Source organism: Carcharodon carcharias, chromosome 19 (genome assembly GCF_017639515.1).
Source record: "Carcharodon carcharias isolate sCarCar2 chromosome 19, sCarCar2.pri, whole genome shotgun sequence".
NCBI lineage: Eukaryota > Metazoa > Chordata > Chondrichthyes > Lamniformes > Lamnidae > Carcharodon > Carcharodon carcharias.
The window spans coordinates 5902338-5928870 of record NC_054485.1 but is presented as its reverse complement, the minus strand read 5'-3'; the positions used below and the strand labels follow the sequence as shown (position 1 = coordinate 5928870).

Genomic DNA, 26533 nt, shown 5'->3' with positions numbered 1-26533 from the left:
TCAAGGGTTTGAATCAGGCAGTTGAGTTTTTCAATATGCATGTAAGTGTCCTATGATTGGCATAGTACCCGACAGGGGGGGTGGAGTGTGCAACATCTGGCAGCTGTGGCATCTGTGAACAGGACAAGAAACAATGAGGCTCTCCAACCAATCAGCTTGAAGAAACCTCACTGAACCACGCAGAGTCTAAACCAGGAAGTATAAAGCAGGAAGTATGCATTAGATTTAAATTGTGTATGGAAAGCAGAATTAACATTAGAAAAGCCAGATGGGATTAACAGAGGGAGATAAAAGGTATAGATAGAAAAGTAAAAAGAAGCTTATTCTTTTCAAATCTTCAACACCAATTCTCTTATGAAAGAATGAGACTCTACATTTGTAAAATAACATCTTCAGAACCAGGGAGGTTTTTTGGAAGTAATTATCAATTATTATGCTGTTAAAAACTTAAATAATCCTTACTGCAACATCCCCAAGGTTTATGCTGTTTTAGTGGGTAACCAATGGGCAAGTGTCCCAACTTCATGCCATTGCATTAATTTTAGTGCCAGGTCTGTCATAAAGGACTGTTACAGTGCAGCCTTTGGAGGAGCTGGGCATCTCTTGGACAAGCTTCCATATTGTTCTGTCGAAGGGTCATGAGGACTCGAAACGTCAACTCTTTTCTTCTCCGCCGATGCTGCCAGACCTGCTGAGTTTTTCCAGGTAATTCTGTTTTTGTTTTCCATATTTTTGCCTTTAAATGCCTATGTGCAGATGCCAGCATTTGCTGTCTGCTTTACTCCATAATACCAGTGTGCACTGATAGCCTCACCTTTACAATTAATGCAAAATTCAGGCTGCTACTTTTTTTGTAGGCTTGGGATGAGCAGAAAGTGCTCCACATGAACAAGCTGGACCACTTCATTCATCCCCTCACCTGCTATGACCCCCGGAGGCTGCCTGTACTGCCCCGTATTGTAGCAGTCCAGAGTTGATGGATGGCCCTTGAGAATCTCATTTTCCGATCGCAACCTGTTGCTCTTATGTTAATAAGACCCAATGCTCACAAAAAACAAAACCTCCTACCAGCAGAAACCTCCCAAAATAACTCGGAGCTGGCTACCTTATTTTGGGGAAAAAAAAAACCAAAAATGCATCAACAGCATGTTTGCACTACAATGGGCTGAAATCGTGGAGAAAATAATAATTTGTCCAGGGTGCGGAACAATTAAATAAACTTCCAGATGCCCGTGACATCTGCTTTCCTGCTTTAGATGATGCAAACCAGAGCCATGTACCTCATGTGCCCTCTGCTGGCTGAGTTGATCAAAAACAACAGACACATGAGGGCACAAGGTGCATGGTTCGCATTGCAATGCACCATTTTGAGAAATATTAGTCATAAATACCTTCGAGTTTCTTTAAGGCAGAGAAAAAAAAAAACTCATGGACCTTTGCACGTAGAGATTAGCGTTTTCCGATTGTGCGTGACTGATTAAAACAATAAAGAGGAGGATTTCAGTAAAAGTGATCAGAAGCTCTGTAGAGTTAAAGGACAGCAAATGATATAAGGGAATGAAATGTGGCTGTGAGAGATTTTAACTTTCACGCAGACTGGAAAAATAAGAACAGGTTTTGTAATGAACGAAATGCATTTCCAAAGGATATTCAGAGGCAGTTTCCTCAAACATTGGGCGGAACGGTCCCAGGTTTGCACTAAGTGCGGTAGTGAGTGTGGGAAAAGGCCTATTACCCGCCGGCTGCAATGGCAAGATTCCACATCATACTGTCCCCTTCCCGGCATGTACCGCCTCATTAATAATCCATTCACGGGAAACATTCCATATCACAGGCAGGTGGGTTCGGAATTTCCGGCCGTGCCACAACCTCAAGATTTTCTTGCCCTGGGCACCAAATTTAAAGAGCGCACGGGCATGCCAGCTTTGTGTCTACTCGAAGAGCAGGACTACTCCGGGCGATAGATGGCCCCGAAACCACAGAAGATGTCGGCCCCCTAATTTTAGTGACGCCTCTCTGGGGCGCCTGCTGGGTGCAGTGGGAGGCTGCGGGGATGTCCTCTAAGCACACCCCCCCACTCTGGCTGCAGGAGGTCCACCAGAGTCACCAATCCGGCCTGGTGGGTGGTGGCGGTGGTGGTCAGCGCCATCGGAGCACAGAGGAGGTCAGCCATCCAGTGCAGGAAGGGGATGAATGGTCTCATCCGTTCCGCCAGGGTAAGTCAACCACCTCATCACTCTCAACTCACACACTCACAAACCCATCACACATCCACAGGGATCTCACACCTCAAGGGACAACACCACTAACTCTCACACACACCCTCACATCTCCGTCAGGCTCATACCCTCTGGAGCTCACGTCCTCACCCTGTCCATGGCTCCGCTCACCACACAGACATTCCACTCAGTGCCGTGTGTCCTGCTCACACTCTCTCCATCTGTTTTCAGGCAGGAGAAGCTGGCTCACAACAGCAGGGAGAGGCCCCAGACCAGGGGTGGAGTGATCCACATTAGGCCCCTCACTCACTTTGAGGAGTGTGTCATCACACTGACTGGTGAGGACGTGGGGAGTGTCTGTGATGATGGTGAGGTCAGTGGTGAACACCCTCGCGAGGATCCTGCACCACATCATCCCTCTCTCAACACAAATGTGAGTGCTCTCTCTCTCCTGCTTTTGAATCTGCTGCCAGGCACTAATTATCTCTACTTTGGTTCACAGGGAGCTCTGCCAAGCAACCAACGCCCCCAGGCAGCCAGTCCCTCAGCTCCATCCAGGTCCTCATCTCCAGCCAAGAGGACACCTCCACCATTGAATTGCTGGAAATAAGCAGCCTGGAAGACCCATTACATTGCTTACCCACACCCTGCACCAGCGCAGAGACACACACCTCAGTGCAACCTAGATATGGAGCAGGCTCGGGTTCACAATCTGGTGGTCACCACACGGACACGTGTCCGCAGTAGGAGGAGGCAGGTTCAGCTGAGCTCCCCGGCGTTGGGAGGGCTGCTGGGAAAGAGGCATCGGTGAGGCCCGAGTCAGGTGATGAACCTCTGGATTCAGCCTTCCAACTCATCCTGGAGAGTCAGCAGAAAGTGGGGGAGCATCATGCAGAGCTTTTGGAAACCCTCAACAGAGTGGCAGTTGTGTCAGAAGAGTGTGTCCACCTGCTCTCTGATGAAGTGGTGCCCACATGTGTGTGTATGGAAGCCTCCATGGGAAGGATGGTGGACCTGGAGTTGTGCGCAGACCTGCGCACTATCACGGTAGCCACGGGTGAATTCTTGCAGTAGCAACGCCAGGGAGATGGGGCACCCGGGTGCTCCTTCCCATCAAGCAGTCAGGCCGGGGCCTCTGGGCACCCAAAGGGAGGAGGAGCGGCAGCTGGACACCCCTGGGTCACCCACTCAGGAATCTCAGAGGCTGTCCTCTCTCTCCGAGTCCCCTTTGACTGTGAGTCCCTCAACCTCGTCCTCTGTCACTGCAGAGGGAGCGGCTGGCCCACAGGAGGATGGCTAAAGCAGGCCAGGGCCCTGCTGAAGTCATCAAAGACAACAGGGCCAACCATTGGACAGGCTGTCCCCACCCCTGCTGCAGATGTCAGGGCAGCACCTAAGTGAAGTGGTCAGCCTAGAAAATTTAAGAATTTCTGATCACATGCGGTTGCACAGTGAACACATTTTGGCATTTCATAATCTGAAAATATATTCACTTTCACCGAATAATGTGCAATGTTCTCTTTCAGCTTCATTGAAGGCTTTGCGAATCCTCCCACTGCATCCCCCCCCCCCCCCCAACTAGCAGTTCAGCTGCATGCAGCCGGAGCACAAGTAATTCTGGAGGGAGAAGTACGCGTGTGTGGTAGGATCTTCCGGAGCCTCGTGCAAGCTCTCTCTGCCGCACGCGGAGCCTTCATCCATCACACTCGCCTTACTGTTAGGAGTGTTTTCAATGCTGCCTGCTGGGGTTCTCTTTCAGTTATCCATCTAAGCTGACCTGCATCTCCGCCCACCCACTGATTTCACTCCCATGCAGCGCCTATAATTGTCCAACATGAGGTACTGCTCACTTTCAATTTTGAAAACCATGGTCGTTGTCAAGTATCTTGTCAGCTCCCCCGTCCTTTCCCCTCCCTCAGAGATCTGGAGAAGAGTCATACGGACTCGAAACGTTAACTCTGTTTCTCTCTCCACAGATGCTGCCAGACCTGCTGAGTTTTTCCAGCATTTTCTGTTTTTGTTTGGGCTGAACTGTTAATGGGTAAACCTACTGCGTGACATATTTTTTTAAAAACTGGTATGGTAGAACACCAGTGTATACCCTTAAAAGGCAGAGATTCAGAGGCTCCATATAGTTAACAATAATGCAACACCAGGACCAACATCTTTATCGAGGCACTTCAGGTGCTGGGCGTAAGGTCTTGAACATTGGACTGTTTCAGTACTGTCAGTATAAAATGAAGTGAGGAAGAGAGTGGCAAAGGGTAACGAGGCCATAATGGGCAATAAGGAAATGGCAGACTTGTTAAATGAGTGATTTGCATTCATTTCCAAAGTGAAGAGGATAAAATACCAGTGGTACATATTAACCTAAAAGTTAGTCAAGGGAGAAAAATATTGCATTTCATGTAAGTTTAAAAAATGGTAATGGTGAAAATAATCGGGTCTTCATATAGTGTTGTTTATAATTTTGGGATATCTAAAAGTGCTTTATAGCTACTTTATAGCTACTTTCAAAGTTACTGTTGGCTGCTGCCAATTTGCACACAGCAAGATTCCACAAACAGCAATATGATATTGGTCAGACAATCTGCTTTTGTGACGTTGATTAAGAGATGATAATTGACCAGGATACTGGGGTATACCTCTTCTGCACTTCTTTGAAATTGTGTTATGCGATCTCTTACGTCCACCTGAAAGAGATGGGGCCTCAGTTTAAGATCTCATCCAAAAGGCAACACCGCCAACAGTGCAGCACTTTCTCTGTATTGCAAGTCTGGATCTCGGGTTCAAGACCCAGGCTTGAACCGACAACCTCCTGAGTTATTTGAACCACAGCTGACAAGGCTATGTAGCAGGCACTTTGAGGAGCTCCTAATGTCTAAAACCTTGCTGCAAGGCTACACTGAGCACATCATAGGGAGGGACAAATCAGAAGGGGTTAGTAGGGAAGCTGGCAATGGTTTGTTTAATAACAGCAGGAGCCTGGAATGAATGTTGTTTCAGGCAGGAAAACATTTTTTTTTTAAATTGGAGTTCATATCCTCAAAATAAACTACAAAAAAATAGATTCTGCACAAAATAAAAGCTGCTGGCATCATTATTTAATCCTCAGATCATTATAAAGGACCCCTTGCGTATTTGTGTTTAAACAGATTTGCTTTTAATTGAAAATCAGAACGTTAAGCAATCGGAAAGTGGATGTGTGAATCAGTCTAGACTGGGATTGAGTGTAAGGCAGGTGGGATGTTTCTAAAAATAAACTATTATCGTTCAAGAATTTGGAATCCAGGAGAAGGCGAGTCCAAAGCACAGAACATGTCGAGTGATATCGGTTCAAAGTCACAGAAAATAAGCGACAGGAAGAGAACTTGGAGAGAGTCTAGGACACAATATGAGTGCTACATTTCAGAAATTTATGTTACAGAAGGGGTCTGGGTATAACTTGTTTCAAAATGGCGGGGGAAAGGGTGTAGGGGTTGGGGGGCAGTAAGTGGGTGGGTCGATCTGTAAATCGTGTCCTGTTTCCTGCTTAAACAAACGAGGTCTGTTCAGTCTGCCCTGTGAATGATCCAGGGTCATTGTATTGATTCAGACCTATCCATGTGGAAAAGGGCAGGAGATAGTCACTAGGTGTCTCCTCCAATGGGACTGATGGGTAGTTTAATGGGCTGCTCTACAGGAAGAGAGTCAGAGGGGCCTCCATCAAGCTCTCCATTTCGTAACTATGGAGGAATAATTGTTCTGAATGAATTGGACCCCAGTCAGTCCACCTTAAGAGCATTTTTCTCTCTATGTAACCAGTCAGGGCAGTTTGGATTTGTTTTGTGTATTATGAGGAGGGGCTGAGTTTAATTTCAAGTCAAGGGGTGATTTTCTTTTTATTCGTGGAAGGTTGACATTGCTGGCTTGACAACTGAGTGCTTTTCGGCGGGCAGTTAAAAGACCACGACATTGCTGGGGGTCTGGAGTCACATATAGGCCAGACTGGGTGAGGGCTGCATATTTCCTTCTCTAAGGAACATTTGTGAAGCAGTTGACAATATGGTAGTTTCATGGTCACCTTTACCGAGACCAGCTCTTGATTTCAGATTTTTTTTTAATTAACTGGACTGAATCCCCTCGGCTGCAGTGATGGGATTTGAACTCACGTCCCTACATCATTAGCCCAAACTTCCAAATGGCTAGTCCAGTAACGTGATCATATGATATCGTGCCCCCATTTGCCTTAATTATTAACGATCCAATTAACAATTGAATGATAAAGCAGCTTAGCGATTTGTACCTGTCTTCATCTTGCTGAAATTTTAATCAGTCTGCCCCTTGGAAGATTGGGTAAACGCACAGACTGTCACAGGTAAGCTTATGACAATCAATTCACTAGCAGTGGGGTACCACTGTCATGTTCCCCGACATGATATTTCATAACTAGTTTTTATGATATTTCATAACTAGTTTTGAGCAGAAGTAAAACGCTGGAAATCAGAAATAAAAACCGAAAATGCTGGAAATATTCAGCAGGTCAGGCAGCACCAGTAGAGCGAAACAGAGTTAAAGGGTGGTATTTGATACATGTTGATGAGGGTCTCGCATGTCAGCTGGAGAACCAGGCAGAGCCTTAGGTTAGCTCCTTTGGAGAAGAGCCATTGTGTTAAATGTCAATCAGGCACTTATGAGGCCAGCAGCTGACCTTCCCCAAAATAAAGGACTATGGGAGTGGAAATCCCGACTTAGACCAGCGGCCAATCAGAGACCAGCAACGCTTTATTACATGCAGCACCACGAGGAGAGGGGTGGCTACTGATGGTAACGCACCCATGAAAAGCACAGGATTTCCAAGGACCCAGGACACAGGCGGGTCCCAGAGTGGGGGGTCATGGGAGGGGAGCAGGGAAGATGGGAAGAAAGGGCATTAGCTGGACAATTAAGGGCCTCAATTGGTGGTGTGGCAGGAAAGCCAACCAAGAGCCTTCCTCCCACCCCAATCTTAATTGGGACAGAGTTGGGAAGGTAGTTGGGTTGCTCATCCCAAAACTTCTAAGACAATTAAATGCCCCCCTTGCCACCAATTTCGTCTTTGGGGAGGGCATTACATTCCATATAATTTCAGATCAAGAATCCTTTGTCAAGTTTTGGCCACCATTTGTTTGGGTTTTGAAATGCAATCATTCCTCCATGTCGGATCCGGGTTGCCATAGTCATGTGACATCTGCCATGAGGGATTCTCTGCAGGCAGCCATGATACATTACATTCATAAAAACACGTCACTAGGAAGACTCAGTCTTTGAGCCCACAACATGGGCCAGAAATTTTGGCTCAGCGAATTGGGGGGGACCCGCTCGCCGATGCGTAAAATGACGCGGGGTGAGGTCAGGCGTGCGTCCCGATGTCACCGCGCCTCATTTAGATTTTCAGTTCGGCGGGCTGCATGCTCGCCAAGCTATCAAAGGCCCATTAAGGCCTGTTAAAAACTAATCAAACGATTAGACTGAGCTGCCTGTCCAACCTTAAGGTCGGCAGAAAGAGAGCCCAGGCGGCCTCCACATTTTTCATGGAACCTCATCCACGGGTGGGATGAGGTTTCATGAAGTGTTTAGAAATTGAATGAAAATTCTTATAAAAATTCGTTGACATATCCCAGCTCATGCGACACTGTCACATGAGGGAACATGTCTTAAAATTCTTTCTTCTCTTTATGTAAATTTTTAAAACTTAAACTAATCTCCCTGAGGTACCTCTGTGCCTTAGGGAGATTTCCGAGTTCTTTCGCACGCATGCACAGGCCCCAACTCAGGGAAACCCCCTCACCACCACACCCACATAGGGAGCGCACTGCACTTCCGGGCACATGTCATGTCACGCTGGGTGGGCCTTACTTGGCCCACCCACTAAAAATGGGGGCACTGATCGGGTCTGCACCCACCCCTGCACAGCCTCCCCGCCCCCCACAATGGTGGGAAAATTCTTCCCATGGTGTCAGAAGCGGGGTTGAGATTGCATTTTGAAAAGCTGGAAGAGAAGCCACAGCTACTGAAGGAGGAACATAGAAATGGTCAAACCTGTTAAAAGCTGCTGAAAACAAAACACAGACAAGGAAAGACTAACATAAGCTGAAAACTGCAAGTAAAATACAGGAAGAAACAAACATGGCTGCAAATTTTCCACTCCAAGCTCCTGTCAAAATGAAAGGAAATATGTGGAAGAACTGGCATTTTTGCCTCTTGCAATGGCAAAACTCCGAGGTTGCAACAGATTTAATTAACAAGCCAGAGCTAATATGAGTAGCAGCACTTTTAACACTTCTGGGGAGAGACTGCTATAAATTGTATTCCACCTTAAATCTATCTGAAGAACAGAAAAAAGCTGACAGAGGTTTTGAAAGCCTTGAAGACATGCTTTTAACCTCAAGTGAACGTAACTTATGGACAGTATGTGTTCAACATTATGGCTTATTGATCGGTATGTGACTACAGTAACAGCTCGTATAATTCAAGCAGCTAAAAGATGATCTCATTAAAAATAGCATTGTCTTAGGCATAAGAGATCTGAAAGTGAGAGAAAGTCGATTGAGAGAGGAGAAACTTATTCTCAAGAGAGCGATAGACATGTGCAGAAATGCAGTGGTTGTAAAACATCAGCTCAAGCACATGTATAGCAGAGCAGATCAGGAGATACATTACGCTGAGAGACAGTCTGGGCCAAAAGAGCAGGACAATCACGGACAAAGGGCAGGATAAAAATATTGTGGAGTTCATCATAAAAAGGGAAAGAAGGATTGTCCACTGTGGGGAAAGCAGTGTTTTAACTGCAAGCAGCTGAATCATTTTGCACACAAGTGTTTAGCTAGAAAGAAGCAAAACAAGTCAGTATAGATGGCCGCTGGGGGGATGTTAACAGAAGAGTCTGATGAAGCACTATACCCAACACAACAGGCTGGAATCGTCAAGTCTATAGGTGCGAAATGGTTTGTGATGGTTAAATGGTTAAAATGATGACCACAGAAGGAGAGCATCAAGTGAACATGAAGTGTCAGATAGACACTGGAACATCATGCAACATTATGACCTTCATAGACCTGTATAACGTGGCACAACATGGTGATCCGAAATTGAAGCCCTCGAAAGTAAGGTTGGGACTGTATGATGGCATGATACCCATACCAAGAGGACACGTTAGTCTCAGAGCCCAATGCAATGGCAAGAATGAAGATCTGGATTGCAGATCATAGACAGTACACAACAGCCATTCATCTCAGTTGGGGCAAGTCTAAAGCATGGACTGGTAACCGAAAAGGTGCCAAAAGAGATTTGCAACATGTTGCAGCACACACTAAACCATTAACCACTGAACAGATCCCAGAGGAGTACACAGATATGTTTACAGGGTTTGGATAAATAACATCTCAAAGTAGATGAGAATGTAAGACTAATTCAGCATCTGCTTAGAAGAGTTCCAGCTGTTATCAAGTCAAGCCTGAGAAACAAGATTGAAGTGCTGGAAAAGAAAGGAGTGATCAAGAAAATGACAACTCCTAGCAGCATGGTAACAGTGAAACAACCTGGAAAGCTAAGAGTATGCTTAGACTCAAAGGATCTAAATAAAGTGCTGAAGAGATCCCACAGCTCATGCAAAGGAATTTTGCCACAACTTGCCAAGGCAAAGATCCTCACTACCCTAGATGTGGAGGATGGTTAGTAGCAAGTGAAGCTGGATGAAAGCAGCAGCTTTCTAATGACATTATGGATGTTGTTCGGGAGATACAGATGGTTGCACATCTGTTTTGGCATTTCCATGTCTCCAAAAGAGCATGAGGTAACCAGTGATCTCCCTGGAATGGAAGCCATAGTGGATGAGCTACTTAGTTGATGGATGTGGAGACACAATAGAAAAAACCATAGCTGACCGTGATCAGAATTTAATTTGACTGCAGGAGAGAGCTCACGACATGAACCTGAAGTTGAACCAGAAAAAATTGCAATTGAAGATGCTTGAAGTACATAGATCATAGATACTGACAGAAAAGGTCTTCTACCGGATCCTGACAAGGTGAGAGCTATAGCAGCGATACAGTGACTGACAGATGGGAAAGCGGTGCAATGATTTGTTGGATTTGTGAACTATTTAGCAACATTTTTGCCTAATTTGTCATCGGATGTGAATCATTACACAAGCTCACTGCCAAGGATGGGCACAGAACAAGAAGCAGCGTTCACTAAAATCAGACAACTAGTGACGACTACACCGGTGCTGAAGCACTATGACATCATTGATGAAGTCACCTTGCAGTGTGACGCCTACGAGACAGGTCTTGGAGCAACCATAATGCAGCAAGAACAACCAGTTGCATTTGCATCCAGGGCATTAATGCAAACTGAACAATGCTACGCTCAGATCGAGAAAGGGTGCCTGGCTATTGTTTTTGCTTGTAAGCATTTCCATCAATAACTGCTTGGGAGAGACAAAGTAACAGTGGAGTCCGACCACAAGCCCCTTCAAAGCATTTTTCTCAAACCACTACCATCTGCTTCAAAGAGTCTGCAAAGAATGTTACTTCATTTACTGAAATGTCATCTGGGCATGACATTAAAACAAGGGAAACAGATGTACATCGCTGACATGTTGTCGAGGACAGCACTCCCCATGAAGAAAGTTGAAGGTGCTACAACAGAGTATGAGATCTTCCAGATTCAACGAGAAGCGACAGCTCAACATGCTCTGGAAGTCATTAACCCAATAGAGACGTTGAATCTGACAGACGAGCACCTTTCTCAAATCAAGCAACCTACCCAACAAGATGCAACTCTCCAAGTGCTGAAAGAAGTAGTGATGTAAGGATGGCCTGAGAGCACAAGGACACACCTGTGGTCACAAGAGCATATTGGGCTTAATGAGATAAATTGACAGCCTAATTTGGCATCTTGTACCAAGGAAATAGAGTCATCATCCCTAAGGAGGTGAAAGGAGAAATGCTGAAGTGCATCCATGCAAGCTATCAAGGAATTGAATCAAGTCTGAGGAAGACAAGAGAAGTGCCAAACATGAGCAATGAAATTAAGGACCATACTGGCCCAGTGCGATGATTTGTAAGGAGTACCAAGCTAAACAAGCTAGAGAGCTGTTAATAACACATGACATCCCAGGAATACAATGGAGGAAGCTGAGAGTAGACCTCTTCACTATAACAGGGACAGATTATCTTGTCATTGTAGACTACTATTCTGATTACTGGGAGGTCGACCAGCTGACTTCAACAACAGCAGGAGAGTTATATGTCTTAGTTCTGATGAAGGGTCATACGGACACAAAACGTCAACTGTATCCCTCTCCGCAGACGCTGTCAGACCTGCAGAGTGTTTCCAAGTAACTTTGTTTTTGTTCTAGATTTCTGGCATCCGCAACATTTTGCTTTTACCTTTGAGATATTAGAATGCCTGAAAGCAGACTTCAGTTGTTATTGCATTCCAGACATTGTGATGAGTGACAATGGCCCTCAGTTTACGAGTGGAGAATTCAGCCACTTCACAATTGAGAAATTCAGCACGATACATCATCTCCGCACTGTCCCCAGTTGAATGGAAGAGCTGAGGTAACAATGAAAATTGCCAAAGGAATCATCAAGAAATTGAGCAAATCTAATCCAGATGTATACAAGACAATCCTTGAGTGGAGAAATACACTGACTGAAGGCGTGGAAAGTAGTCCAGTCCAAAGACTAATGTCATGCCGCACCCAAACTACTCTTCCAATAGCAAAAAGGCTACTGAAGCCAGAAGTAGTAACAGGCGTGCGTGAAGCAATCAAAGTGAAATGGCAGGAAGCCTAATTTCATCTTGACAAGATGCCAGAGTTGAGCATTGGAGAGCCAGTCAGGGTACAAACCTTCAACGCTCTCAACAGAAGCCAGCCCACGTGGCAACTTGGGACATACATAGAGCAGTTGTCATCTCTATTGTTCACAGTGAAAGTGAACGATCAAATATACTGGTGCAGCTGCAGGCAGATACAAACAACTAGAGAAGCTGTTCCTTCACTACAGGTGGCCAGACAGGAAGATGGGATCTCACCAGCTGCACAGAGTACAGAATGGTTCACTGGTCCCCAACAATGGAAACGGAACAACAACAACAGTTACCACAGCAACAATTTCTATGGAAACTACACTTCCCAGAGAGGAAACATCACCCAGACAAACAGCCAATGACAACACCCATGTGTACTATTTAAAGACTAGAATGATTTAATGACTATGTATGTAATGCATGTGCAGCGACTGATGAGAATTTCAAACAGTTTGTTAATGCATGAGACCAGTTGTGGTATAGTGGGTGACTTGGGTAACTCACAGTTACACATGCGAGGGCATGCAAATTTGCATTTTGATCATGAGGGAAAGGGGATATTTGGGTTTTGAAATGCAAACATGTCCTCTCTGGCTTGCCATAGTCATGTGACCTTTACCATGAGGGACTCCCTACAGCCAGCCGTGATATATTCAGTTTAATAAAGACACCACACTAGAAAGACTAGTTTCTAAGCCTGTAACACTATTGGTGAACTTGATTGCAGGGGATGTGCAGCTGGCTTATGCAAGAGACCAGAAAATATCTAGGGTAGGTCCAAAATCTGTAACATTGGGCATGCAACAAATCACTAGAACCCAGTAGAGGATAGAAGGATCTAAAACAGTGTTTGTGTATACCTATATTGTGTGTGTGTGTGTGTGTGTATATAAATATTATATATGTATATATGCACATATGGGGAGGATTTAATGGTGCCAGCAAGAGCAGGAAAAGTGGCATGCAGAGTGACTTAATTAAGTGAGATGCGAAATCTTGATTTCCTGATGATGGGTTGAAATGCAGAGATAAAGACAATGGCGTGTTTGCAACAGTTCAAGCCTCAGCTGACCTGTGGCAGGTTCCTACATTTTCATGCCATGAATACTCACTAGCCTAAAACTTTAAGATAAAATCAGTGGCCAACGAGAATCTCGTGGCACCCAGTTCACTTTGTTTAAAGGTGGTGTGCACCAGTTGGCTTTGTACAGTTATGTGGAAGGTCGGCAATTTTGCATGTTGAACTGTACACCACAAGGGAGGGGAGCAGGAGAACAGCAGCTTGCTTGGAGGCTCGGGACCGGCAAAGGTGAGTTAGTGGTGAGGGGGGGTTGTGTGGAGCGGGGTCAGGGGCATGAAGGAGTGGAAGAGTGATCCAGGAGAGGGCAGAGGTGGTTTCAGGGCATGGAGGAGTGAAGTGGGAAGGGCCTGGTGTCCTGGGTGAGGTGGGGGTAGGGGCAGTGAGAATAGTCAGTCAAGGTGAGAAAATGAGGGGCCTAAAGGGCAATGACAGTACTGTCCAAATGTGTGTCCATCTCAGGGTGTTGGCTGACAGAGTCCTTACAGTGCTTTGGGATCACCAACAGCATTGTAATTATCCCCATTGAGAGTGATCTCAGACCATGTCCTATCCAATGCAGAGAAAGGGAGAAAAATGAACCTGCGAGCTCAGCCCCCATCCCACAGAGTATAATACTGGACATTAACACGAACATTCAGTAAAGAGTGAACAAAAAACACAACATTATTTCTTCCACAATAGAGAAAATGTACCTAACTCCCCTGTAACCATCAATGTGAGGGGAGCCAGTACATTAAGCCCTCTGACTAAACTAGTGTCAACAAATAATGATGATGTGCATGAATAAATTGAAACCATGTAATGTGAAATATTTATAAATGAAATTTAATTTTGAAAAAACACCCCTGTCACCCCTGTGCTACCAATAAGTCTTTTGCTAATGGCACTTGAGTTGGGCAGGAAAGTTGCAGCCGTGATGCAGAGTCTCCCTATTTTATCAGTCACCGTACCTGCAGCACTGTCTGCTGATGGCAGGTTTCACCACTGAAAACCTTTCCCCGCCGTGTGATCACACATGTTCCTCCTGCACGCCACTGGTACTTTCAATTTTAATCGTAGTTACGTGGGAGATGGAATAAAGCAAGAGAGTGGAAGTGGTGCCCAATCCTGGTTATACGGTTGGGAATAGCACAAGATTGACAAATTCCCACTCCCCCACAGTGTGAAGGAATTCTCACTTAGTACCCCACCCCCACGCCTCTGAATCAGAAGACTGTGGGTTTAAATCCTTGAACAAAATGATCTATGTCGACATCGCAGGGCTGCACTGTTGAAGGTGCTGTCTTTCAGAGGAGACATTAAACTGAAGCCCTGTCTGCGATTTCAGGTGAACGTAAAAGAACCCATAGCTCTATTCTGAAGAAGCGCAGGGGAGTTTTCCCTGTGTCCTAGCTAAGATTTATCTCTCAGTCAACATCACATAAACAGATTATCTGGCCAATATCATATTATTTGTGGGAGTTTACCATGTGGGTTGTCTTAGTCCCTACATTACCACAATGGTTATGCTTCAAAAGTACATCGTTGGCTGTAAAACACATTTGGATATCATCAAAAGTGCTATATAAATGTAAGTCTTTCATTCTTCCATATGGAGTGCACTTTAGCTGCAATAAACAGTAATTTTGGTGCATTCATTACTCATTTAGGTAATTGATCTCTTAAACAGGAGCTTGCTGGAAAAAGCTGAATCAGAGGATGCTATTCAATTGGCCAAAACACGAGTTGCATTTACTGTGGAGCTTGGAATGTCCCGCTTGTGGTTGATTTTCCATAAAATGTCACATTAAAACATAATCAGAACCAATACGAGGACACAAACATCTTAACATCTGTCCCGTTCTTCTATGTCATTCATAGTTTCATGCACTTAAAATCATTTTGCACTGTTGGAATTGTTTATCCAGATCTGTTGTGCATCTTTATTGAAATAGGTTTGGAACACGGAAGTCCTGCATCTCCAATTTCTCAATTACAACCCTTGACTCTGAATGCACGCAGTGAGAGATTTCACCGCACAAACTCATTCACCTTTCGTCCACTGAGTATTCAAACGGATTTTTCAGAAGCCTAAAGGTAAATGGTTAGGGTTAATGGAATCTCTCATTCTGGCAAACATCTCTCTATTCCCGTTGGAAGCTCCAATATATCCAGCAGAGGAACTCAAACATCTGAAAGAATGGATAAAAACAAAATGCTGCAAATACTGAGCGGGTCAGACAGCATCTATGGAGAGAGAAACAGAGTTAATGTTTCAGGTTGACCTCTGTAGTATTTGTAAGTTAAACCTTTCATGCTGTAGTGGAGATCACGTGGTGATACAGACGAATCAGCCCTAAGCGCGGGTAATCTTAGGCGTGGAGTTTTTCTAGCCTTGGTTTTGGAACAGGCGTGTAGCTTCATTCAAAGCTCTGTAAATAAAGTTTACTGTTTCTTACACGAAACCTGCCCTCTACCCCCAGTTTATTACAATGACCTTTCATCAGAAATGGGGAAAGTTAGAGACGTAATAGGTTTGAGCAAGGTATGGGCGGGACAAGGACAAAAGGAAGGTCTGTGTTAGGGTGGAAGACAGGAGAGATTGAATGACGGGAGAGTTTTCTAGGGCCAAGGGGAATTGTGATGGGGAGAGAAAAGAAACTAAGAAACAAACAATGTGCCCAGGGCAGGTGTGCTGCTGTCTGAAAGCAGTTTCACATGGTCCATCTCTGACTCTCCCCTTCCCTTGCTTGACTTCCCTGTCTCCATTTCTGGTGATAGGCTGTCAACTAATATTCTTTAGAAGCCCACAGCTACCTTGACCACACTTCCTTACACCCTGGACCTTGGAAGGACTCCACTCCATCCTCCCAGTTCCTCCGTCTCCGTCACATCTGTTCCAATGATGCTACTTCTCCCAGTTCCTCTATCTCCGTCACATCTGTTCCAATGATGCTACTTCCTACCCCAGCGTTTTTCCTCCGCTGAGATTTCCCTCACGCTGCAATTGACATGGCCCTCGACCATATCTGCCACATTTCCTGCACTTCTGCTCTCACCCCTTCCACACCCCACCACCACCCACCCCCCCCCCACCACCCACCAAACCAAAATAGGGTTCCCTTTGCCCTCACCTTCCCCCCCAACCAGACTCTGTAATCAACAGATCATTTCCTGCCATTTCAACCACATCCAAAATGATGCCACCGCCAAACGCATCTTTCCCCTCCTCTCCCTGTCAGCATTCCGAAGGGACCATTCCCTCCATGATACCCTGGTCCACTCCTCAGAGGTCTGATGAAAGGTCATTCTAGCATAAAGGGTGAATGTGAATGTGAATGTGTAAATAAGACAGTTCACATCATCTCGGGGAAGAGATGTAAGATCACATGACCGTCATGATTGTGTTCTCTCTTCCAACCTGGTGGCACGGGTGAAGTCTCATTCTAAATTCTTTGTGATGTTTTGAATAAAGTTGTTGTTAAACTCTACCTCGGAAGACTCCAACAATAGTCACTAGCGGCACCTCAAACACAAGAACATTAGAGTCATCAGCTTTAACTCTGTCTCTCTCTCCACAGATATGGGTCTGACCTGCTGTGTGCAGCACTTGCTGTGTTTATTTCAGAGTTCCAGCATCCGCTGTATTCTGCTTTTCAATTTCAGTCGAGGAGCCCTGAAAGGAGAACTTGGTATGTCGCCCTCATGAGTTTCTAACGAAGATTGTACTACGAGTTTAAGAAGGCAATTCCAAACAGTATTTAAAAGCAAGGGTTCCAAGTATTCACCCCAAACTCACTCACTTGCTTTTCCAGAACCACCTCCAAACAATTCAGGGAGTCAGAGCCTATCCCAACAGGCAATGGGCGCTCGCAGGGTACACCGAGGACAGGGCGCCAGTCCATCACAGAGCACACACACACAAACACAACGGGGGACAATTTACCACAGCCGATCCCCCCAGCCAGCACATCCTAGGGCAGTGGGAGGAAACCGGAGCACTCGGCAGAAACGCACGCAGAGACGGGGAGAACGTGCAAACTCCACAGACAGAAACCCAAGGGCAGGATCAAACCCAGCTCCCTGGGGCAGCAGCGCTTATTCATCCAAACTGTTCCCAAATAATAATTCCTCAGCTACAGTTCAGTGGTAACAACTGTCCCAATTTTACTTCCACAAAGGTGGATTAAAATTTTCCATGCCTATATGTTTCTGAGTCCCCCTTGAACATTTTTTGTCATTTTAAAATTCTGTTGGCATTTTCTACCACACGCAGCTTTATGTAACTGTTCCTGTATATTTTAAACGCAATTATACCACATTCGTGAAACGCAACTAATCACATTGTTCTTGGAACACATTTCAATTTCACTTCTTTCTTTCTGCAGTACAGAACCTCAGGAAGAAGGATTTAACATATCAGATTTTGCTGGGAACAGAAATCTGCCAGGAATGTTTTTTTTTTTATTCAGACGCTTGGTGCAAGGAAGCAGCATTAACATCTCCACATGCATTTCCACTCAGCTGAGAAAAATGCTTCCTTTCTGCAGATTTTTGCAGGTGTACTAAGGATGTCTTGTTTTTTTTATTATTGTGATGGAAGTTAGCCCAGGGAATGAGTTCAAAACCCACAGGAGGAGTTGAAAATTTGAATTCAGTTCAAAAAAAAACTTTTGAAATAAAAAAAACTGGTATCAGTAAAAGTGAGTGCGAAGCTGTAGGATTGTGGCTCATTGATGTCCCTTAGGGATGAAAACATGGTCATCCTGACTGGGCTGGCCTGTACTCGACTTCAGTCCCAAATCAATGTGGTTACCCTTAACTGCCCTCCGAAGTGACCTAGCAAATCACTCGGTCATATCAAATCAGCAGCTCAAGAAGGCAGTCCTACACCATCTTCTCAGGATAACCAGTGATGGCCGATGAACACCAGCTTTGCTAGTGATACCCACATGGTAAATGTTAATTAAAACCCTCACCAAACTTTCTCCAAACAGGGCACGGGGTTATTTTAATCAGTCTGCAAATCAAATACGTAAATTATAGAAGGAATTATTCTACTATGAAAGTACTGCTCCTTCTTGGTAACTGTATACAAATCATTGTTTTAGCAGTTGTTCTGGAACTGTCTCAATTATAAATTCCAGAGAAGTAAGGGGATTCACCAACTAGATTCACTTTAATATTTGACTTGTGTGAAGGAGCTGCATTTGTCAAATCCCAAGCTGTACTTTTGTACGTTACAGAGAAAATGTTATTCCTGTCTTTCATTATGGTGCAATATTAAAATTCAAACACTACTAAATTCCATCACTCTGTGTTAACGCCATGTACCATGTGTAACTCCAATGGAAACAGATGAGCTCTGTAATAACTGATCAATGAATGTGCCATCGATACAAGACCATCACCATTTCGGCTTGGATTCAAGCACAGCCCAGGCTGATGGGCTGAATATATCCTCTTGCTGCTGACAATAAGGATTCCATGTGAATTTCTGCTCCATATAGGAATGGGCGCACTGTACAAAACTGCTTACTGACAATTACACCGAGGCCACAGGATAGCTGTTGTGAAACATATCCTGTTGGTCTGCGTTGGGGCCTATCTTCTGAGATTAGGGATGAAGGGGTTCAGATGAGGTCAACCACAAGTTGAAGGCTTAAGCAATCGGTCCATCTCGCCTGAGCCTCATTTTATTGCTAGTTTGAAAAGATTCTGAATGTGTAAAAACTTTTACCCATTATTAATAGGTAACAAGTCCAGGTCTACGTATCCCAACTATGAATGGACAAGTGAAATTGTCCAGTAATGAATAAAACAGAACATTCTGGAAATGCTCAGCAGGTCAGACAGCATCTGTGGAGAGAAAGTTAACATTAACGCTGTTTCTCTCCAGATGCCGTCAAATGTGCAGTGTATTTCCAGCATTTTCTGTTTCTATTTCAAATTTCCAGCATCCACAGTATTTTGTTTCTGTAGTGTACTGAACTGGGTCATGTACATTTTAATCTTCATGAGTTCCAGAATAAAATCCACCCTTGCATCTATTCCACCTTTCTCCAAACAGGCAGGAGGTTATTTTACTTGGTCTACAGCTGTGAGCTTTCATACTGGTGCAATATTAAAATTCAAACACTGCTAAATTCCAAAACTCTGTGTTAACCTCACATCCACATGTATCTCCAATGGAAACAGATAAGCTCTGTAATGACTGATCAATGTACACTTCAGTCAAGAATAATGGTGCCCAAAAAACCTACCTAGTATTGAATTTAAAATTGTAGACTTCTAAAATAAAATGGAATAATGCTTGCCAGTGAAGCACATATTCTGCCTCAGTAAGTGATACTTCAATAGCAACTGTGATCAGACGACATGCACTTCAGTTTTGTTCAGCAGACAAGATCAAGGCAGCAAAGCCGAGGCTAAAATAGAAATACCTGGAAAAACTCAGCAGCTCTGGCAGCATCGGCAGAGAAGAGCACAGTTGACGTTTCGAGTCCTCATGACCCTTCAACAGAACTAAGTAAAAATATTTTTACAGTGTCTGTTAAAGCGCTAGTGTGACTCAGGACCACTGTCAGATTCCCCCTTAATCAAAATTTCCCAAATCTATATAAGGGCGTAAAAGAGGCAAATATGAGTGATCTTTAATGGATCTTTCCCAGTCATAGTCACAACCAACTCCCAATAATGTGCAAACAGCTCCGAAACATAATTAATTTTTAATGTGCATGCCTAGTGGGAACACCTACAACGCAATACAACCCAGATATTCAAACCAATACATCAAATGGAAGTCCACTCTTTTTCATTACCAATAACTCCCCATTTGGAAACGGACCTGTTCTGTTACACACTGTGTTATCACATCCCAATCTTCACTTTTTAAACTGATGGAGGTGGTTTTGGGGCCTCGCCATAGTAGCGCTGCCCATCACACAATTACTTCATCCGCTGCTGAACTCCACAGCAAATTTTCTTTGCACTTTTACATATTTTAATGGGGATAATTATAAGGGATCAAGGAGAAAAGTGGATCACTGTGTTTGAAAATACATTACTGAGAAATACCAGCCTTGAATCCTGAGTGCAAGTATTCTTATAGATCAATGCTTCCTGTCACAGAGCACTTCATTAAAAATGCGATTCTAGGATTCTACACTGGGACCAGCCTGACAGACAACCTTGCCCTGCACATTCCTTGATTCCCCATGTACAGGGGAAGCAGGATTTGAATTCGAACCCATAGTTTACCATATGTAGCAAGTTCTACCTATTCGCAATAAACAAAAACTAGCCACCTCACCACAGAAGAGGGCAGGGAAAGATCACAAAGAAAATCAATTCTGTCAATTCTCTCATGAATTCTAGTAACCTGGTCCAAAGCAGCATTAGCTGAAAACTGGAATAAATCATCTTCAGCTATCTCCTCTAGGGAGCAGTGTACTCTGCTTGGAAGGAAAAAAGATACAAAGGCTTATCCTGTTATCTGGGTCATCTTCATATAGTTTAAGTGTTGGAATGTCTGTAATTTTTAACGTACACTATTTAATTGCATATAAAGCCAATCATATACAGGACATGCTTGTTTTCTCTCCTCTTTCAAATTTCAACTAAACACATTCCTGTCAGCTGCTGCCCTGTTCCTCCAGTGCTTTACTTCCATCGCAACTCTCCTGACTTCAGCCATGGCTCTTGCTACTGACTTTAAGTTTCCTCTTTATTTTGCCAGTCTGGTGGGCTGCTTCCAATGTTAAAACACCGGTGGGAGCTTGGATCAGCATCAAGAAGCAAAGCCATCACTTAGCTACATGGCACTGGAAGAAAACAGAGCAGAGCAACCAGCACTAACAAAGCCATTGCTCGGCCTATTGTCTTTGGCTCAATTGCTTCACAGGGATGTTGTTTTTTTAAACTTAGTCCTGGCCTCCTGGCCTTCCTGTCCTGCAGCAGCTGAAGCTGTTTTCTTCTCTCCCTCTCTCTCCTTTGGCCCCACAGGGGCAGGGGCAACAGTAGCACACAGCAACAGAAGCAGCAGCAACCCAAAAGCAGCAGCAGCAGGGAACAGTTGAAACACTGAGGTGCAGCAACACCAACAAACACCTTCTCTCCTCAGTGTCAAGGTCCAAACTGAAATGTTTTGTAAGTCTAAAATATGGAACGCTTCACGAATTTGCATGTCATCCTTGCGCAGGGGCCATGCTAATCTTCTCTGTATCGTTCCAATTTTAATATATGTGCTGCCGAAGCGAGCACATAGTCCAAACTGAAACTAAACCAGGGGCAGGATATTGCTAACAGTTTAACAATTAAGTATTAATGGTATTCAGGTGGTGGGCATTAACTGAGGATACACGTGTACCCCGATATGTATAGGAGCAGATGGCTCCTTAAGGGGCTTTTCATTAATTAGTTTTTTTTAGTTGTTACACAATAGAGCATTTATAGAAGCAGACTGAAACTGGGGTTATTGGGTTTGGGGGCACATGCTTGTAATGTGTATCACTGCAAATAAAAAGATTAGAAAGTGTGTCAAGATTAGACTCAAATTCCGTCCTACACCTCCTGGCTTTCTTGAATAGAACAGTTTTTATCCATGTATAAGACAAATTTTACTTTTATTCAAAACATTTCTAGTTTTATAAGCAAACAGGTACAAAACTCAATGTGACCAGAGTTTAACCCCCCCCACCCACCCACCCACCCACACCCGCCCCCCCCCCCCCCGCAAATATATACATCACAGGTTTTTCCCTACACTTGATGTAATCTCTTAGGGTCAATTTTTTCGAGGTGAACTAAAGGCTTCAGTTGTTCTGAAAAACTTTTCATGTCATCTGACACTGCGTCCTGGCCAGGAGGTGCCACCATATTCAGCTCTACGAGGTACGACAATGATAGCGGCTCAATGTTATCAATGTTACCAGGGAGCAGAATCCGAAAGATCTTGGACACCACAATCTTCATAATCCCTTTGCGGAAAACATGTCCCTTTACCACAAACTCATGGTCCATTCGGAAACCCATCTCCACCAGAAACTCGGCTAGGCCATCGGAAGTAGCAATGTCCACACAATTCCGTACCAGGGCGGATCGGTTCTTATCTCCAATTTCAGGCTGCCCGAGGTAACGGAGATGCCAGGGCATGCCAGGCTTGTCCACAGCACGTCGGGCCCTTAAAATAAACGGACTTCCTTGCTGGGCTTTTAGCAGAAAAACCATCTCATGATCTATAAAGGTTTCTGGCTCCATATTATCACAAAGCCCACGTAGTCGGTGAAGGAGACTTTCCAGACTCTGGTCCAACACGCTCCCTGTGTAAATCAGAATCATTCATAATCATTGAATAATAATGATTTTAGCAAAATGACAATACTGAGGAAAAAGCACCAGCTTTATAATAGCTTGACATTTTTGACAATGAAACCATTAATGTTGAAATTCTATTCCTGATATTCTAACAGTTACTTGGCAGCACAGAATTCGAATATTGCTGTAAAGAGACACACATTACTGAAACTCTTCTTCTTGCACCCATCAGGGAAAATGCTAGAATGCCAAATTTCAAAAGATCTCAACAATGTATATTACATTGAAGAATTTATGCCACATCCTTTTCTTCTGTTGTATACAATGTTGTGAATGTTTGAAATTTGGCGTTCTTGTTTGTCCTGATGAGTGCAGGATGAAAACCTTCAGCAACATGTCTCTCTTTTCAGTAATATTTTAGTCGTAATGTTTTGTTAGTTTATAGAAAAAAAATAGGGACTTTTACTGTCAGGAAGATATTGTAATGTCCATAACGTTTTGTAATTTATTGTAAAATAGAGTAATAGTGTCTATGTGTCTATGTGTGTGTGACTTAATTGAATTAAAGGCAGCTGATCTGGGTGCTTTGATGCATCAGAAGATAAGCTAGGTTTGAAATGTTAAGTAGGTAAACATGGGGAAGGTTAGAATGTGAGGTATAAAGGGACATTTGCATTTTTAAATAAACCAGGCTAGCTTGAAGTGAAAAGAGGGAGTGAAATATTTCACCTAGCCAGGAGAAGTTAAGAAAAAGGCTGTTTATTTTTCTCAAAGTTTACTGGTAAAATTGGCACCATGATAGGTATTATTAGTAGAGAGGTAAAAGTCCAAAGACATAGTGAAATAATGGGAATTTGCATTCAAAGGGGAAATATGTATAAAGGAGAGAAAGCTGTGTGTAAAGGCAGGCAGTCTAAGGTCTAACAAGCGTGAAAAGCCTTCAGCCTCAACTTGCTGTCTACAAGCAAGCTGAGAAAAGACTCATTTTGAATTCGACTGACCAGGGTATCATGTGACTTTGCCTGGGTCTTTTAAAATCTGTCTTTTACTGTTGCCTTAATGGAAGTGAAGACTCGGACTCATTAATTAGACGATTCAGAAGTTATTATAGTATTAATTGGTAGACATATGTATGTGCTTAAAATAATTTTTCTTATGAATAAATGTTTAATCTAGTTTTGTAAAAACCTCTAAGGCTCAGTTGCCTTATTACTACTGAATTCAACGCCCGCATCTCAAAACATACAAATTGCAAAAAATACTTGTGGCAGTTGTCTCAAGTTTCCCGATGGGATTTGAACTACTCAGCATTAGCCATCGGCTGCGCCATAACAGTTACCATTATTTTTAAAACAACGATCAGAACAGAACTAATGACTAAGTAAAACCACATCAGAATATTCTATGCAGCAAGATCCCAGCTCTGTACTCAGCTGAACTAGTATCAAGGGCACTGGAATTGACCTCAAAAATTCTGGTTAAAGAGAAGAAAATCAGCCTGGTTTCCCACTCTAGCTCACTTTCAAGTGGTCTCTGCTGGGTGGCAAGGATAGGATCATGTCAAGCTGTTACTGGAAGACATCCGTACAACCATATCTTCAGATTAAATGGAGGGAAGAAAACTGGCAGAGCAAAAGCAAAATATAGAAAACACCTGTTACTCTGCCAAACAAAGTGAAGCATCTTATATCCTAGCCCAGTCTGGACTATCTGCAGTTCCCCAGCAGCACACAGTTACAGTGACAAATTACAACTGAATATGATCCAATGAGGGGCAGGACTGACTGGGATGAATGTTTACTGTTCCTGCCAATCACTAACTCACTTTTTTTTAGCTATAAGCCAAAGCACAGTCATTTATCTACTTAAACCATTTAATAGTAAAATTAACAGGGCCATATTTCATACCTTGCAGAATATATTCCATCATATTGATGGTTCCACCAATGACGGGTAGCACGGTTACAGGAGGGGCCTCCATTTTGACAAGTCTCTAGCAAATCGAACTGAAAAAAAAACGACTGTCAAGAGACTGGAATATTTGCAAACTGGACATTATTAAAGTTGAGGTTTCAATAACAACTTGTGTTTATGCAGCAGTGATTATACAGAGCCTTTAACTTAGTAAAATATGACAAGTCACATCAGAGGAGCACAATCAGACAAAATCTGACACCGAGCCACATAAGATATTAGGGGAGGTGACCAAATGGTTAAGTCAAAGAGGTTGGCTTTAAACAGTAATCAAGAGAGAGGTGGAGTGGGTTAGGGAGGGAATTCCAGAGTTTGGGGCCCAAGGCAGCTGAAGGCATGGTTGCCAATGGCGCAGCAGAGAAATTAGAGATATGCAAAGTCAGTTAGAGAAATGCAGATATCTTGGAAGATTGTAGGATTGATGGAGATTAGAGATAAGGAGAGGCGAGGCCATGAAGGGATGTGAATGTGAGGATCAGAATTTTAAAACTGGTGCGTTGCCGGACTGAGAGCTAACGTACATCAGCAAGCACAGGGGTGATGGGTGAATGTGACTTGGTGCCATATTAGGATGTAGGCAGCAGAGTTTTAGATAAGCTGAAGTTTGTAAGTTTATGGAGGTCAACTACGGGAGGCTGGCCAGGAAAACTTTGGAATAGTCAAGTCTGGAGATAAAGACATGGCTGAGCGCCAAGACAGGGGTGGATATGCGTAATATTGGAGTGGCAGTGTGTGGTCTTGGTGGGGGATATGGTGGGGTCAGAACACAGTTCAAACGTGGGAGTTCCAGCAAAAACAGGCACAGGTTGAAGAGGCAAAACAAAGTCAAGGACTTGAAAAGAATGAAAGGTTGGAGATGGAGCAATAATTTGCAGGATGAGGGGGGTCAAGGGTGGGATTTTTGAGGAGAGGGGTGGGCAGCAGCAGCAGCAGCAGCAGCAGCAGCTTTGAAACTAAGGGGTTCGGTCCCTGAACAGTCTTTAAAATAGGAATCAACACGGGAAACAGGAAGGGAAACTGGGAGGTCAGTGGCTTTAGTAGGTACAAGGTGCAGGGAATGAGTCTCACAGGCAGGATCTGGGTGGACGGGTCGAGAAAGATGTTGAGCTATGGTTTGGGAGTTAGAGGGACAGAGAGGATGTGGCAGAGGCAGCTGGACAGGTGGCTCTTTGTCTCAAGTGACCGTGAGGGGCCATGAGCTCCTCATACTTGTTGCTGGGGGGAGAGGGGGAGGGGGGGGGGGGGAGGGGAGCAGGGGGGGGGGGGGGGGGGGGGGGGGGAGGGAAGCGGGGGGGGAGGGGGGGGGGGGGAGGGAAGCGGGGGGGGGAGGGGGGGGGGGGGGGAGCAGGGCGGGGGGGGGGGGGGGGGGGAGGGGAGCAGGGGGGGGGGGGGGGGAGGGGAGCAGGGGGGGGGAGGGGGGGGGGAGGGAAGCGGGGGGGGAGGGAGAGAGAGTTGGAAATAAAAAGCAGCCGCATACCACCCCCTCCCCTCCCCTCCCCCATCTCAGGGTGATCAGTTTGGACAGAGACCGCGACCTCCTGACCCCCTGACCCCCTGACCCCCGGCCCCCGACGCCCGGCCCGCGCGCGGTTTCCGCCGTTGGTGAGTTTGATTTAAATGTTTTTATCTCCGACTCCGGGGAATAAGGATCGGCCCAGAGGCCGGGACAGGATCGGCAGCGGGAAAATCCCCCCCGGGGGGGGGGGGGGGGGGGGGGGGGGGGGGGCGGGGATCGGGGATCGGGTGGATTACCCCCAACACTCCCCCCACCATTACTCCCCTCACTCACCCCCTCCCCCCGGAAACCGGAACGGAGCCTCCCGGCCGGACACACACACCGGAAATGCCCCCCCCACCAGTGCAGCAGCGAACAGCATCCGGGCGGAAACAAAACCCGCGGGAAGGGGGAAGGGGAGTGAGCGTGAGGGTGAGGGTGAGGGGGAGGGTGAGGGGGAGGGAGGGGAAGGGGGACAGCTACTCCCCCCCCCCCCCCAAACTCCTCTCCCCACACCGCCCCCCCCGTGCCTCCTCTTCCCCTCCCTCATTCCCCCCTCCTCCCCTCCCCTCCCTCATTCCCCCCTCCTCACTCCTCCCTCCCCCCTTCCCCCTCCCTCCCCCACCCCTC

The 26533-nt window shown here is 45.0% G+C and overlaps 1 protein-coding gene, 1 long non-coding RNA gene and 1 other non-coding gene across 4 annotated transcripts; 1 reads left to right on the top strand and 2 right to left on the bottom strand.

Annotated features, from left to right (window-relative positions):
- The first annotated feature begins 482 nt into the window (after positions 1–482).
- LOC121291373 lies at positions 483–16811 on the top strand. Its single transcript, XR_005945992.1, has 3 exons — positions 483–705; positions 15075–15216; positions 16701–16811. It is a non-coding gene; the product is annotated as an uncharacterized LOC121291373 (long non-coding RNA).
- Positions 16812–21274: 4463 nt separating this feature from the next.
- Positions 21275–21381, bottom strand: LOC121292095. The gene has a single exon (XR_005946196.1). It is a non-coding gene; the product is annotated as a U6 spliceosomal RNA (small nuclear RNA).
- Positions 21382–21852: 471 nt separating this feature from the next.
- On the bottom strand, positions 21853–26295 carry med18 (mediator of RNA polymerase II transcription, subunit 18 homolog (yeast)). Of its 2 annotated transcripts, none has more exons than XM_041213060.1 (3): positions 26198–26295; positions 24343–24440; positions 21853–22439 (listed from the first exon to the last, which is right to left on the bottom strand). In XM_041213060.1, exons 2-3 carry the CDS (start codon positions 24413–24415, stop codon positions 21880–21882), a joined length of 633 nt encoding a protein of 210 aa, XP_041068994.1. In that variant the 5' UTR covers positions 24416–24440; positions 26198–26295; the 3' UTR covers positions 21853–21879. The 2 variants fall into 2 exon arrangements, with proteins under 2 accessions (XP_041068994.1, XP_041068995.1); XM_041213061.1 differs by lacking the exon at positions 26198–26295 and adding an exon at positions 25477–25620.
- Positions 26296–26533: the final 238 nt, after the last annotated feature.